The sequence below is a fragment of the Oreochromis aureus genome, linkage group 14 (genome assembly GCF_013358895.1).
Source record: "Oreochromis aureus strain Israel breed Guangdong linkage group 14, ZZ_aureus, whole genome shotgun sequence".
NCBI lineage: Eukaryota > Metazoa > Chordata > Actinopteri > Cichliformes > Cichlidae > Oreochromis > Oreochromis aureus.
This window is the reverse complement of record NC_052955.1, coordinates 31,810,313-31,827,017: the sequence shown is the minus strand read 5'-3', so window position 1 is coordinate 31,827,017 and position 16,705 is coordinate 31,810,313. Positions and strand designations below refer to the sequence as shown.

General features: G+C 43.2%; 1 protein-coding gene across 4 annotated transcripts; it reads right to left on the bottom strand.

Moving 5' to 3' along the window:
* Positions 1-42: 42 nt before the first annotated feature.
* On the bottom strand, positions 43-16,374 carry sidt2 (SID1 transmembrane family, member 2). Of its 4 annotated transcripts, XM_031744065.2 has the most exons (28): positions 15,978-16,374; positions 15,535-15,808; positions 15,324-15,445; positions 12,763-12,927; positions 12,592-12,637; positions 9,424-9,525; positions 9,115-9,198; positions 8,858-9,023; positions 8,597-8,690; positions 7,660-7,718; positions 7,394-7,420; positions 6,597-6,635; positions 6,429-6,506; positions 6,219-6,281; positions 5,744-5,859; positions 3,706-3,779; positions 3,447-3,513; positions 3,274-3,347; positions 3,063-3,186; positions 2,797-2,914; positions 2,350-2,486; positions 2,121-2,229; positions 1,787-1,863; positions 1,560-1,606; positions 1,366-1,471; positions 1,155-1,265; positions 946-1,059; positions 43-839 (listed from the first exon to the last, which is right to left on the bottom strand). In XM_031744065.2, exons 2-28 carry the CDS (start codon positions 15,781-15,783, stop codon positions 777-779), a joined length of 2,631 nt encoding a protein of 876 aa, XP_031599925.1. In that variant the 5' UTR covers positions 15,784-15,808; positions 15,978-16,374; the 3' UTR covers positions 43-776. The 4 variants fall into 4 exon arrangements, with proteins under 4 accessions (XP_031599925.1, XP_031599927.1, XP_031599926.1 ...); XM_031744067.2 differs by lacking the exon at positions 6,219-6,281; XM_031744066.2 differs by lacking the exon at positions 7,394-7,420.
* Positions 16,375-16,705: the final 331 nt, after the last annotated feature.

Here is a 16,705-nt window from a genome sequence, read left to right as displayed (position 1 = left end):
GATGATCTTATCAAAGCCAGGTATCGGAAAAATAGACCACACTTCAGAAAAGACCTTTATTGAGCATCCTTTCACTGCAATGCCTGACAATAAAATCCATTTTTTGTAGAGTGCAAAAATACCTTTAAGAGTCACACTTAAGGGCAGTTACAAGTAAATACAATCATGTCTTCATGGATATTCCCTCAAGGAGGACGGCTAGCTTGCAGATCTGACCAATCAGAACACAGTATTGTGACTACTATGATTAGAACATTGAAGGCCACTGAGACTGGACAGGATTCATCTTCCCACAATTATTTTTGTAAACACGCACGCACGCACGCACACACACACACACCTGTACAAACACACACAGCATATAAACAGGCTACAAACAGTAATTAAAATACATTGCTGACTTCCAGGCCAAATGTAATGCAGACAATATAAAATAAGTTAAAACGGACGAGTTTCGTGTCAAGCGAGAATGCACACCGTTAATCGTCAGCAGTAAACGGTGATCACAACAGTTACATCGATGATGGCAGCGAGAGGACGAAACACTTCAGCATCGCTCAATGACGTTCCAGCTTTTATTGGCACATTAGTGTCCACACAGGTAGAGGGAGGGGTCTGTTGCCCCTCCCTGACTGGCTGCGAGAGGCAGGGAGGTGCTCATCGACAGCCCAGAAACAGGCTACTGGCTGTGCTTTTTGAAAAAGATGGATGGGATGCAAACAGACAGGGCGATAAGGCAGAGAGGAAGAGCAGAGCTCTTCGCAGATCTGGCAAATCTAGAAGACGTAGATTTTGTCTCTCTGGACGGTGTCGAGGTCGTCGTCCATGGTCAGTAGGACCTGAGGGGGAGCAGAGGTAATATTGGATATTAAGATTTTAAGGCCTCATTGTAGACCAACTGCATATCCTGCATGTTTAAACAAACTAAAACATGATTCATAATACCAGGAAGGATCCAAACATGGCGATGGAGGACAGGAAATGCCAAATGTCGTGATCGTCGAAGAATGACAGCAGGATGCACTCCCTGTTGTGCTCACGAGACTCGGCCGGAGTTTTCTATGCCAGAGGAGAGAAACAAGTAATCCAAGTGTCCTTTCACATGAGCCCAAACCTCATAGGTGTGTGTGTGTGTGTGTTTGTGTGTGGCTAACCTGCCAGGTGCTGAGACCCTGGAAGAAGAAATACAGTGCAAAGCCCCACACAACCGCCGTGAAGAGAATACACACCAGCGCCAGACACTTGATTCTCTCACCGCTCCGCAGCTGAGCACAAACAGAAAACTGTAAGCTCCAAAGGACCCAAACATGTCTGCTACTTTCTCCTAGTACTTCTCACATGCGCAGAGTTACTAAACACACAAACCTTCATAATGATGTAAAAGGCAAAGTAGAGCAACAGGTTACAGATGGCGATGGCCAACAGGTACGAGGCAAAGTCGTTGGGTTTCTGTATGAGGCCGTAAGCAGCCCTGCAGAGAGATAGCGAGATACACATCACCTGCCTCCTCCGCACTCTGCTGATTTAAATGAGCTGGAAACACAGTTTGTTTTACTCACAGAGACCAGTTGACTATGTTCCCCATCACAAGCAGAACCATGCGGTCCTGAAAGACATACACCGGCGGAAAAACGATTAAAAAGCAGGTCATCAGGACTCACCGATGCCTTTTATTGCTCTCTGCACCCACCAGTCGTTAAGATAATAATTGAGTTACCAGGTAAAAGCAGAAGGACCTGCTACTTTATGCAATACACTGATACTGAATTTTCTGGCCATTACTCACAATGTACATCGGCCCGCTGCACTGCCTGATGCAGTCTGTGTAGATGACGTAAACTATCCTACGCAGGATCCCAGCGTCTGATACGTGAACACACAGAGAGGAAGGAGAGAGAACAACAAGAATTATAAGCTGCTTTATTTTATTAGAATATCCCGATAAGTGGATTTTAATGTTAGTTACTCCGATTTGCTAGCTTATGTGAGACACAAGCTCACACGACAGCCTTAATATAATCCTCGACTACTTTAGTTGCAGTCAGTTATTAGTCTAAAGTGACTCATTTTAAGCCAATAAAGCCCACTGGACTGAGTTTGCTTTCTTTCTGTGATCTTACTGAGCCTCCATCGACCCATATAGTAGAGCTGTGTGCTGAGCAGCAGCGTGGCCAGAATGTGGATCACAGAGAAAACAATCCAGAAGGCTGTGTTGTCTCTCCCAAATACCTGAGAGAAAAAAAAGCACAGCACAATGATTATTAAGAAATCGGTGTGTTTTTAGAATATAAAGCGTAACTCAGGTTTTGTATTGTGCGTGTGCGTGTGTGTGTGCGCGCGTGTGCTTACCACTCCCAGCACAGAAAAGAAGATGACAGCGGCGAGGCAGGCATAAGCGGTGTAAGCGCTCGCGTTGATGTCCGGGTGTCTCTTCTGATAGAGCTTCAGCATACACAGTCCAGCAATCATGTACATGAAGGAGGTGTCTGCAGGGAGGACAACAACTCAAATGTACCGCATGCAACTTTTTTCAGCCCAGGACTCAAAGTAAACCAGAGAGAGAGGAAAAAGATCATGCATTCACAAATTTTACAGCCAACACAATCTCAAGAAACTGGCTGAAGCAGTAAAAATGTAACTGCACAAAGAACTGTGGCAGACTAAAGCCATGAAACTTCATCTTCATTTGAAGTGACAGCTGCTTAAAGCCAAAACTCTCTTCAGACTACTGATCCTGACAAAGGTAAAAACAACTGTAACCATGTCGAGTGTGAGTAAGGACACAAGCGTTCTTACCAAACTGGAAGTTGGTGTAGTTGGGACAGACGTGGTAGCAGGCACTGAGCAAACCCTCCATCATCAGAGCAGTTCCCATGGCATAGAAGAGGCCAAAGTGCTTTGGGATACCGCACTCCTGAAGGAGGAAGAGACAACCTGATAACTAAACTACAGTCTGCATGTTGGGGTGCACCGCTGTCAATCATCATCATCATCATCTAAATCTTTAAAAACACATCTTCATGACATATGACTGCACGTTTGTCAGTGTGCGTGTGGCTCACCAGCGCGTTGACGTCATGCCGCTCCAGAGCACGATTTTGGGCGAGGTCTCTCTTGAGGACGATGAGGAGAAAGAGGAGCCCCAGCATCACGTAACCGAGGTTACTGAGGATGTTGTTGAAAGCGCTGTGTGGAACGAGTTAATCGTTACTTTACGCGGGTTAGCTGATGAAGTTGGTCATGCATGTTAACACACTGTGCTTCACTGCAAACCTTAGAGCTCCGAGTGGGTGGGCGCACAGGAAGTTGTAGTAGCAGATGTCCTGGTTTCCTGTAACATTGACAACCTGTGGAGAACAGAGATGCACACGTCGTATTACCGAGCTGACCTCTTATCGGAAATCTTTTTTGAAATGTGTCACCATGCTTTATAAAATCATTGTTACCGTTTGATAGGTGATGACCAGCTGGACGACTGGCAGGGCGTAAAACACGGCAATGGTAGCAATGTTCCTGAAGAGGGCACAGTTAGTACTTTCAGTTTCTTACAACCATCAGATCTGCAGCACTTCACTAATAATCAGTATTTTTTTTATGTTTCATATAATGTCAAAACTATGGGTTGGTTAATTCACTGTGAATTGATTTGGCTTAGATATAAAAGAATATCATGAATCTTATCATGGGTGTAACAAGAGAACTCACCAGAAGTAGATTTGGTACTTCTTGCTGAGGACCCTCTTGTCTTTGCGGGCCAAGTCAGCCACGTACAGAAATTTCTGTAAGAGGAAGAAGAGGACTTTATTACTTTATTAAAGTCTGGATGAAGAAAGCATTAACCTCGCCTAAATAATGTGTTACTATTTTGTCTTTTATTAAACACCACCATTTCTTTTTTTAATTTTCTCAGTTTATATATGTTCGAACTCTTTAATGCTGACAAGTTTTTTTTTTAAATTTGTGACTCTGGTTTAGAGGTTTAATATAACAAAGGAACACATTATTAAATTGTCTCTGTGCACTTGTTTCATTTCAGCTCAGTATGAGAATATCTGCTGCCCTGCTCTTCGTTTTACACTGTGTTTGTGCGAGTGTGTGAGCTCAGAGCTGGCATTTATGGAAGGGAATGTTGCTTGATGGTTTTGCTAAACCAGAAAGACTCTCATGAGAAAATTTTGTCATTGGTCAGTGACAAAAATACTTATGAGCCCCTGAAACGAGACCCAGGAAGTGGTTACAGGAAGACGGTGATAGATTGTCTGAAGCAGTTAGAACAAGACAACGCTACTGACCGGACCTCATACCACAGGCTACACCAAGTCACTGGTTCAAGTATGTGGATGACACCTGGGTGAAAATCAAATCTCAGGACGTACCACATCACACATCAGCAGGGAGGATATAAAAGTGGCAGATTAGCCTTCTTAGACTGTGAGATTTCCACCAGCAATGGGGGACATTAAAAAGCTGATGTCTACCGTAATCCAACGCATACAGATCAGTATTTAAGGTTTGACTCTCATCATCTATTGGAGCGCAAACTGGGTGTCATCAGGACGCTACAACACAGTGCAAACACCATCCCCGCAGACACAGAGACTAGGAAAGCAAAAGAACATCATACCAAGAAGGCCCTGAGTAAATGTGGTTATCCCAGCTGGACATTTATCAAAGCTGGGAACGCGCCTAAAGAAAGCTCCAGCCGATCCAGGAGAGAAGGACAACTGCTGCCTAAGCGAAAACCCTTAATGATCCCGTATGTGTCTGGAGTATCGGAAAAGTTGAGACGCATTTACTATAAACACTGTGTCTCTGTAGCTTTCAAACCCCAAAACACACTGCGCCAAAAGTTGGTCCACCCCAAGGATCAGGTCCCTCGGGACAAACGGAGTAATGTAGCATACGCTGTTAAGTGCCAGGGGGATTGCAGTGATTTATACATCGGGGGGAAACCAAACAGATTCTGGCGAAGCAGATGGCACAACACAAGAGAGCTAACTCATCAGGCCAGGACTCTCCAGTCTATTTACACCTACAGGCCAGTGGACACACTTTCAATGATGAGGATGTACACATCCTGGACAGGGAGGAACGCTGGTTTGAGCGCGGAGTCAAGGAGGCCATTTACGTGAAAAGGGAAAGACCATCTCTGAATCGAGGAGGGGGCCTAAGGGTACATCTTTCACCATCTTACAATGCTGTGATTGCAGCCATTCCCCAACTCTCTGTGAATGGTACTCATGGCCATTGATCAAAAACCACTAATCATGAACCATTGTGCATGGGTACTGTTTATAAGGTTGGGGAACCTGCAGTCAGCTGAGACCGAAGAAGTCACTTGGATGAGTGACAAAACGTGTCTCCCACTGAAAACGCTACGTCCAGATGGACAGAACCAAGTTTTTAGGATGCTGCTCGAGTCTTAAAGACCCGGTTGGGGTTTAAACTCTCAGAGATGTAGCGAAACTTGGCAAATATTTGACACAAATGGAAACGGGAATGTTTGTTATCAAAGAAAAAAAGTTATGCCTGCGTTTCCAGTTTGGCTCACCATCTCCACAGATGAATCCAGCAATCTGTTAGTGACCAAACAGATCAGATGGACGTTTTTGTTCTAGTACCCCGAGGTACTAAAGGTGAGGACTACTTTTCACAATCACAGATCTTTTTATTCTAAATAAGCCAGATGTGCAAAGAGCCACATCTGTGCCATTCTGAGGCAGGAAAAATGATTTTCACGTACCTTTGTGCGAACAATGTTCTTGTCGGAGTGTATGTCATCCAGTGTGTCATAGTCATCCTCCTCAATGGAGCTCAAAGACTCCTGCCTGCTCCGTGCGACACTTTCCAACGATCGCTCTGGTTGGAGGAAGGAGAAGCAAAAGAGAGACATTCAGTCTACTGGAGGCACAATGTGAGCGGGCAGACCGGCGACTGGATTAAAGGGAATTGCAGGTTGATGCAAAAGGTGATCCAACACATCACACCTTTCAAAAATGATTTTCAATTTTCAAAATGATTAAATAGATGACCACAATGATTTTTTTTTTGGTCAGATGATCTTTGCGCTGATGAGATCACCGTCGCTGTTCATTTGAGTGCCATCAGTGGAGAGAAGTGGCCACTTTCCCAGCCTCTTAACTCCACTGATATTTGATTGACATGGTGGCTGATTGGTTTGGCGTGCTGATTCGGCTAGTTATATGGTAGCGTGTCACCGATGCGGATGGCTATGTAGTGAAGGTGATTGAGGATTGGTCGACGTTTGAAAGGCTCCTGTCCTAATGAACAAAGACACACAGAAAACCAGTGAGGGCGTGGAGCTGCTAAGAATCCACGTGCAAGCCGCTCTGCAGAGTGACATTAGAGTGGGCCAAAAAAACAAGAAGGAGGGGAAAAAGGACGTGGGAGTCTCTGTTTGCTCATACCCATGTATCCATAGTTGTTGTCAGTTGAAGTGGCGCTGTCGGTAATGGCCTCTGAACTCATTGTGCTGCCGTTGTCAGCTGAGGAGGAGATGACTCTTCAGTTCACCGCCAATCAAACAATGACATCACAAAGACTAAATTTAAAAAAAAAAAAAAAAAAATACTCACCAAATGAGCCATATTCATTTGGTGAGGCTGGAGTTTTTCCTGTGGAGACACAAACTTTCAAAAATCCAAGAAAGGATACATGCTCCCAAATGCTCACATACACAAACAAGCAGCACTACGACCAACGTTTAGTTAGTATCCTAACACTGCACAATGATCACTGTGTTAGTCAGGAAAAACAGGGAGGTGAGGCGGACGTAAACGCATGAAGGAATCCAGTGAAAAAATGGAATTCCTTAAATTCTTTTCTGGCTGGGGAAAAAAAAGTTATTAATCTTCAAAAGTGTGAAAGCTGAGAAATGAGCTGCAGTGAAGAGGATTATTTCAAAACTGTAAGGATCTAGTGGTTTAAAATCAAACCGTGGCAGCAAATACTGCAGATAGATACAGATACACACTGGGAGGTGGCCAGCAGCCAAAAAAGCACATCAGCAGCATGTGCATTCATCTTAGTGACTTCATGCTTTTAATGGGAGTGCTGCTGAAAATATGCTCATGTGTTTCTTTAGCTGAAAGCCATAAAGCTGTGAGGACTACAAAAGGATAACACTGTGACAAACACAGGCAAAAGAAGCTAACAAAGACCTATGTGAGTGCATATCTGTATCTCTGTAAAGCCAGAAAAGCCTGAGAACAGAGCCACGTTTATATCCATGAAGCCCTGCAGCCGAAAACGTCTCTTTCTCTTCTTTGTAGGGTAAAGTATGGAAGCGACTGCATGCAGAGCATCTGCAGACAAGCAACACAGACTGAGAGAGGGCAGTGAGTGCACAAGGGGAGTAACTGTGTCTGTATACCATCGCTGTTCTTCCCGAGCAGAGAGGCTGAATGGCAGGGGGGAGAGAAAGATACACGTTCAGTACAGACTTAAACATTCAGCTCTGAGATACAAGATCAGTGGCAAACAGCTGTGGGACTGCATGATCAGTCTAGTTTAGGATCTCATTTACTCTGGTATTTAATTAACAGAACAGAACAAGCTTGCTGGTTTGTTTTGAAAATAATGCGGTCAGTGCACACTGCTCCTAATGGGCCGGTCCATCAGAGCTAGTTGCTGGGTTACCTGTCTCAGCAGGCGACATGTCGGCAGGATTCAGAAACACATTTCTCCTCTTGTTCAGTCTGCAGAAACAGAGAGGGGGAAAAATGCAAATGAACACAATTTGTATTCAGTGCAGTGTCATTCCTGCAGTGCAGATCTATTCTGACAATATGACATCCGACCTCGTGGGTTGAAACGTGGGCTGGAGAGGGACTAATTGATGTGCAGAAGGTTGGAAATTAGTTGGGTTTTTTCCCAACCAAAGCGCAAAACTTTGTCATTTTCAGGCAGCTACAAGTTGCCATCTGCCTGTATCATTTTGTTGCGGTGAAGACTTGCAAAGACGGTTGTTTTGTTGCCACCCTGGCTTTTCTATTCTGTCTGTTTCGGGTGAAGACTTTGGTTAAAAGTTGCATTTTCGCAGATGTGTACAACATACTTGCTGATTCACTGCTCTGCTTTCACTTCAGTGAAATTCAACAGCCAAAAAGATAAATATATGACAGCTAATGGTTAAGCCATTTCTGACGTTTACTGTTCAGCTCTTTTCAATTAATCAGCTATTCCTTCTGCACACCTGCAGCTTTTTTTATAAAACTCCTGCTTAAGTGGTTGAGTTTTGAGGTCCGTTTGGAAGGGCACACCCTAAAGCACGTACTTGCTCCTACTCAGAAAAAAACGGGAGACACAATAAAAACAGAAAAAAAGATGCAGGCCCGATTTTCCTACAGGTGTGAAATCAGTTTATTGTGATTATATGCATATGCTTTACTTTTTCTGGGTTTTGAGTATAACATAATTAAGATTCGTGCAATGGAGGAAGACAAAGATGCAGAGATGGCTTTTCTAAGTGAAGAACATTCCAATACGACCTCCGCAGCTAGAAATGCTTTTGCACAAGTAGCAGATAAACAAAGCAAATGATGACTTTGCTGCAGAGGCAATTTCAAAACCTTACCGTGCACGCTCTAGACAGACACAGAGCAAGGTCAGGAGGTAGAATGAGAAGAAGATCCCCAAACAGAACAGCATTCCCATCACGTACGCCTCCACTGTGCAGGAGGACATATTAACTGTAAGCTAATTTGCATAGGAAGACACAACATTCTGCCAAAACCTGCCAAAAACACCAAATCTAAACAACACAAGCAGAGAAATCTCTGCTTCTTTTAGCACATGCTAACCCTCAGCGTTTCACATATGTACCCGTGTGACTTACAGTTGATTGCGGTTGAGACCATCACATCAAGGGCCTTGCTGCGATTGCCGGCGTCAATCAGCTCATCGGGTGTCAGAGGGTAGAAGCGCAGCGGGCCGCCGCATGCCTCGTCCTCAGTTTTTACCACCACCACCACGTAGAAACTGTTGCTGGGGAAATCTTTCCTCTAGATAAAGGCAGAAACACTTACACTCAAATCTACACAAGGATTTATCGTGACCGGTTCCAACAAATTCCTAATTTCTGCGGGAAACTACCTGCACGGTGATGGCACCTTTTTTTGTCATAGTCTGGTACATCCCAATGAAGGCCACGTTGTTGTCAAGGTCGTAAACGGGGCACTGAATGGAGAGAGCGAGAGAGAGAGAAAAAAACAGAATTAGATGGATCATTTCAGAAGTAAATAAGAAAACAAATTTTTGAACAGCAAGAAATCAGCTGTGGTATCCACGGTGATGCCCTCATGTGGTCTCAGAGTGCTACTGCATGCTGACCACTGAGGCTGAGGGAGGGGCCTCTTGAAGGCTGCTGCAGCACAGCTGAATGTGTGCTCTGGATAACTATACCTGGATGTCCTGGATGGACATGACAGAACAGGGGAAAGCCATGTCCGAGTTGACCTTGACGATCACAGTATCCACCCCGTCTTGGAAGACATACTTGAAATACTGAGAAAAAAGGAGAGGGAAAGAAGAGGACAACAGTCAGTGAGGCAGTTTTCAGAAAGATCGACTTGAGGATGGCGTTTTAATTGCTGACAGCACAATAAACCGTTAAACCAATACGTCACCCCACGGGCCATTTGCACAATTTAAAAAGTGATATGTTACGGAGAGCCTCCCACTCCAGATTCTCAAAAGGTTTTATCCTGTTTAGTTGTAGCACTCAACTGCAGAGCACCTCACGCATACAAATGAGTTGACCTGAGAGCTTACAAGCACAGACTGGGAGAACAAAGCAAAGCGGATGCAGAAAGCACACCGTCTTAAAAGAGGTCAGAGACTGACAACGTCTTCATCAAGTGTCAAAAGAAAGTCATGGAATCATTTGCCACAAGCTGATCTCCGTTTTCAAATAACATTGAGTCGTGTGAAAAGGAAGGTTTTCACAGGTTTCACAGTTTTGAGAATAACTCGATGCACCCATACTGCTGCTATGGGAATGAAGAGTGTAAGGAGGAGCCAGGTGCCGATAATCAAACACACTTGATTGATTGGCCATCAGCAAGTGTGAGCACCTCTGTAAAAGCATTAGTTTTGGCAACTTGCTGCTTCGGAGCATTCAGGTGTGTGTTAACACAATGTCACCACCAGTGGAAATGCCAGCAAATTCACCCCAAGGTCAGACCGTGCAAAGCTTAAAGAAAGTGCAAAAAACCCAACAGCGACATCTCAGACGCTACAAGCCGCAGTTAGCATATTAAATGTTAAAGTTCATAACAGGACAATTAGAAAAAACTCAAACTGGAACAATACCCTTTGAACAGACGAGACTAAAGTGTAGATGCTTATCCATAATGCACAGCACCACGTTTGGCGCCAACCAAGCTTATCAGAACAAACATCTCAGACCAACCCTGAAGCACGGTGGTGTAGGGGTGATGGGTTGGGTTTGTTTTGCAACCACAGGAGCTGGGCTCCATGCAGTCGCTGAGTTGACCACAAACCCCTCTGTTTACAAAAGTATTCGTGATTCAAATGTCAGGATACCAGTCTGAGAGCTAAAGCTTGGTCCAAACTGGGTCACGCAATAGGACAACAACCCCAATCGTAGCAGCAAATCTAGAACAGAATAAACAGCTAAAAAAAAGAAAAGAAACAAGGTGTTGCAATGTCCAGACCTCAACCTGATTGAAAATGTGAAGGAACATTGAGAGAGCTGTGCATAAATCAGCAACAAAATCACTCCATGACAATACTGATAAAGTCATACAGAAAAGAATTACTTCAAGTTATTGCTGCCAAAGGCGATACTGCAAGCTACTGAATTACAGGTTTTACTTCCTTCTTTTTCATAGGACAGTATAGATGATTATAGATCCACACAGCCACAGACAAGGAAAAAAGGGCGAAACAAAGAGGCAAGCCACTACAACAAGATATGTTCATTTTTTTGGTTGTTTGTTTGGTTTTTAGTGCTAAATCTCAGTAAAGAAAAGTTTTAATATTAAGTCTGGAACCTTTAGAGAAAATGTGAGGTTTATTTGCAGTGGTTATTTTCTTTCTTTGCAGCCAGCATCATGCAGTAGGGCTGTTCGATATAACGATATATATCGTATGACAATATGAAAACGTCTATCGTGTCATATTACGTTGGCTACATACATTACGAATGGCTACATCTTTCGCCATCTTACAATGCTGTGATTGCAGCCATTCCCCAACTCTCTGTGAATGGTGCTCATGGCCATTGATCAGTGTTCTTTGATCAGTGGGTTTTGGTCAGTGATTGTTGATCAATGGTCATGGGAATTTGCATAATTATGATTAAGGAACTGACCTCACAGCCCATTGTTCCTTCAGTGGGCTGGTTTCAGTTATTATGCAAATGTACTGTTTATAAGGTTTGGGGAAACCTGCAGTCAGCTGAGACTGAAGAAGTCACTTGGATGAGTGACGAAACGTTTCTCCCACAAAACGCTACGTCCAGATGAACAGATTCAACTTTTGGAGATAGAATGCAGAGTGTTTACGCATGAGAAGCTAAAAAGAGCCGTCAGGTGCTAAAAAAACAAAAAGCTTAGAACAGGCTTTTCCCCGCAGCACGCCGTGTAATAAATACAAAGACAATTGAGGCCGTTTCAACTTTTCTAACACTCGACTGCAGGTACACGACGCCCAGCTGAAAACACTTCACGCAAGTCGAGTTGCCCAAGACTCACAGAATTTAAAGAAAATGTTAAATTTTTGTTATTATATATCGTTGTCGGGACAATAAATGCCTTATATCGGGATATGAGTTTTTGGTCATATCGCACAGCCCTATCATGCAGGAAGCCTAAGCTGTATGCCAGAGGTAAACTACATGCTCAGCAACATAGTTTGTTTTTTAGAAACACATGCACATACAAAATGAAAGCATTATTTAGCTTTAACATAAGTGTGTATTTGGGTTAAATAAACAACCCATGCTCCCAGTAGCTGTCACATAAAGGCTTGTGAAACAGGTTGTTCTGTTTGCTGCAGTATAGACTACTCCAGTCAGACTGCATTGTTATGCCTGACTAAATGGTATAATGTCTGAACATCTTTGTTGTTGACTGTCTGAAGATGTTATGTGGCTCAAACTGGAAATGAGAAGCTTATATTCTTAAAAGGTGTCCATTAACTACACATGGATGTGAGGTAAAACTGATTTTAAAGCCATGCAATCGACACAAATCTACACACCCTGCACATCTAAAACAAAAACCTAACACGATCCAATAAAAGTGTCACCAAAGGCCAAAAAGAAAGCAAAAGTTTGTTTAAATGATTGGATGTGCAGAAAACAGAGCTTACTCAAGAAAAAGATTTTTTAATGTAATATAACAGCACAAAATCAGAAATTCCCTGCATTCATAACATCCTCTTTTCACATGTATACTTTCAGCTGGCTTCCTGCACGTTTCTTGTCATGAGTCCCTCCCCCACCCACAAACTCCCCCCATCCGTGGTGCACATTTCTTTGACTCAACATAGTTATGTAAAGAAGGAGCCTACTGTCACACAGAGCTATGGTACCAGGCAGGTTACCTGAGGTTGGGATGGTGATGCGGTGAAGCTGAATTTCTTGTTTGTTCTGTAATCAAGTTAAACAAAACGTGTCATTCAAAAAACACAGGCTGATGTACAGTGCAATAAGATGGGAACTCAGGCAGGTACCACGTACTGTGTTTGATTTATTACATAACAGATAACACTCACTGCAGGGTGAAACTTTCAACACGGCTCACTCTGAGCTGGTAGTTTGCACCCTGACTGGACAGGGTAGACACGTCAACAAAGAAGTACTGGGTCTCCGAGGCGGCCCGGGTTGGAGGTTGGCACAGTGTCCTGCCCACATCGTAGTAAGGGTACTTCCTCTGATAGCTGATGAAAAAGGAACAAAGAAAAAAGAAAGGAGGGGACAACAAAGATCAAGTTTCCTTTAACCTCTCGTACATTCATTCCTTCCTTCTTGAATATTCTCTAATATTATAAGAATAAAGCAAATGAGGTGTTTTTTGTTTGACAGTTACATAATCTGACAAGTCGAAACATGAACGTAATTTTTCCTTTAAAAGTGGCTGAATGCAAACCTCACAGTGACATTAGCTCCCCATCTCTGCACTGGTGGTTCACAAAGGAGGAAGTGAGAGTCCAAGGTTCATTAGTGAGCTGCTAAAAACGTGGCCTGACCATGAGACCAACAAAGCAAAGACTGACAGCGGGGTGATTCTGATGTTGCAAAACCTTGCAGTGCAAGAGAGGAATACATCACAAATGGACTGTAGGCCAATGGCAAATAAACTGCAGAACTAGGAACCTTTCATCACGTTGCACACAATGAAGTAAGGTTACAGGAGCCGTGTGACTTGGAGACAATCCCAAGCACATTACAGGCAGTGGTTTTTGCTGTTTCCTCCTTACTAAATTTGTCAAATGACCGTCACACTTCTGAAAAGAATTACTGATTGCAGACTGAGCTGCCTCGTCACCTTTCTCCACTACATCTGCTTTTACAGCTAAACCCTGTGACCTGTAGTTATATCCGTTTACTGTCCAAGTAGCCCGACACTCCTTAAAAAGAACCTTGGAACACATGTTCAAATCAAATCTGCCTACGTGGAGTTTAGGAAGAGGACATCCTTATTAGCATTTACTTACATGTAATCCATCTGTAATCACAAAAAAATCAAACAATAGTGTATGTTCACAAACCTGATAAAGCTACCAGCACCAAAACAACAACATGGTGTTAGGGTGAATGTTGATGTTTAGGGACTAAAAAAAAAAAAAAATTCAATATTGATATACTGGCTGTTATTGTTTATTTTCAATACTACTTTATGTTATCTTTGTTCTATTGAAAACAGAAAGACTTCCAGGAATAGACCTCACACACTAATAACCAAAATTGAGGAGACAGCTTGACCTCACACCATTATCTTCACAGCTGTGATGCTACATGTGGAAAGTGCAGCCTGAGCCTGGGATGACACCGTTCTTAAATTACGCCCAAGTACCTTTTTTCAGGACATCCTGAAATACGGTTATATCTGTGATAGGTCACTACATTAGTGTGGCCCAAAAAAAGCAACCGGGCAGCAAAAGAAAATGCTGCGATGAGAAGCCGGGAAACATCTCGTATAATTATGTCATATTTAACTACATGCCCTAATGTAAGAAGTCCCAAATGGCGTGCCGAGCCCTACTAATGCACCTCTAGGCAAGCCCAAATTTGAAATGTGATATTTTCTTTGGCAGCCTCACATCACTGCTGCAGTGTAAAATGGCACAAAGAATTGTAACTGAATATATTTGAGCTCTAAGGGCTCTCATTTTCCAAACAGGGGCATTTTCTGAAAACCTCTGCCAAGTCTGCTCACATAGCTGATGGATGGTTGGCAGTTTGGAGCTTGACATAACAAAAGCCCTGACTGTCTGCAAAGAGGATAAGACATTCTGTGTACTTAAAGAAAGGAAAGTGAAAAAAACAACTGTTAGTTGCATCTATCATGAAAGCTCCTGGGGTTACGACTTCAACTGGACTAGGGCTGTCAACATGAACCTGCTGGGAAATGTTTGCAAATGAAAACCTGGTGCCACAAGCTAAATACACTACTCATCTCATCTGGGGAAAAACAATGATTTAAGATGATTTGGTAGAAGGTTTTGGGTAAGGTGAAGTAACTAATGTAGAAGTTAATAGGAAAAAAAAGAAAAGGAAACGTTTGCTGGGTCCAGAAAAACACAGAAAGCTGGCATGTCATACCACACATATTCTGTTTTGTATCTCATCTTTCCTCTATGTCACTTGCACATAAATGAATATGACTTAAATATTGCCATGGGCACATGGGTACTACTGCCCTAATGTTTTAACTCTTTACTGTAGACTAGACAATTGACTACACACCTAACTAAGCATAATGCATATTGGTGTTTCAATTTCAACTCTGTAACACATAGATCATTTAAAATGCTTTGACATTAACTTAGAGGATTTAAGATAACAGGAAATTACCAAGACCAGCAGAAAAAGTAAGGGAGTGTGAGTGGCCATCTCTGGTTACATACAAAGAAGGGAAGCTGAATATGCGATTAGACAAAAAAGTGAAGTTGAAGGAGTTAAGGGATGAACCAAATTACAGACCACATCAGGGTTTTTTTTTAAATTACTTGATTTTCGTAAGAAAAGACATTAACATATACACATTAACATATACACATCACATACATGTCATGTATATATGTTATGTATGTAAACGGTGGGGGGTACTCACAGGCCTCTGAGAATGAGGGGGACTTGAAAAGACAGCACGGCTTGCTTCTGTCGCACTACAAACAAGATTGGGCTCTCCGACTTGTTGGATAACAGATCCACAGACACACGCACTCCCTCAGTCTGAAAGTCAAGAGAGGGAAAAACAGAAAATCTTTATCTTTAAGGGGGGGAAAAAAAACAAACCGAGTAGTCTGAGGAGGCGAACTCACCTTATTCCGAGAGATGGTGTGATTAAACGCGTAAATGGTCTGGTTTTCACTCGTAACCGTGTCATTATAGTTGACATCAAACTCCGCATCTTTCTGGACGATGTTTTTGATCTCCCCCACCGCCTCAATGCCGCAAGCTAACCGAGTCACACATAACCAGAGCAGGGCAGCCAATCCTGGTCGGATCCAACGGGGAGCAGGTCCACAGCTGTTTTTATGTCGAGATTTCCAGGAGCTTCTTAACACCATTTTGCCTGACACCGTCTTCCTACAACTGGGAAACGATATCTTAAGTTATTCTAGGGTGGAAGACAACGCTATGAAAAAACTCCACCCCATTCAGCAACAATAACAAGGACAGCAGGCAGGCTAGCTCAACTATGCCCCTTCAGACAATAACAGCAGGTGCTAAATGAAAGCTAGTGACACAGTGAAGTGTTTACATTTGCTATAAACTTGCGCTTCGTCCTGTCGGCATCCGTAACGAAGTAGACGCTGTCAGTCATGCGCCCAGTGCCAAGTTTCAACACAACAAAACCAACGACACTCAATTCTTCTATCTGAAATCCTGAAATCCGACAGCCCGCTGACTCGCCGTGTTAGCATTAGCACTGCTGGTTTGGCAGCTTCATGTTTTCATGTCGGACTTCGGTTCCGTCGTCAAAAACAAAACCCGCACAAAAGCCTTCCTGTAAAACTGCGAACGGCTGGCACTGTCAGGTTTCGTAGGACCGCTGCATTGTGCAAGAAATTTTGGTCCAGCGGAGGGAAGAGATTCAGTGTGAAAATCTGTGCCTTTAGCGCCCCCCCCTCCCTCGCTCCCTCCACGCTTAAACAGTAAACAAACCGACGCACGACGTCATGACGACACTTCCGGGACCCTCAGAGTCTGGGGAACCCGATATCTGTATCTTTGCTGTTATGTGGGGTTCTACAGTCAATGGGTTGGCCTTATCTGTGAGTTTCCTATATAGTGACTTCAAACCAGGCATAACGACAACAACAACAACAACAATAATAATAATAATACAAAACTGGTAGGGTATTATCCAGGTCATTTTGAAAGAAACTGGAATACATTAGGAAAATACTAACTCACGAGGTATGAACTACACTCCCTTATTTTTTATGTAATATGTTTTTATTATAGCTAATCTTGATGAAGAGGACA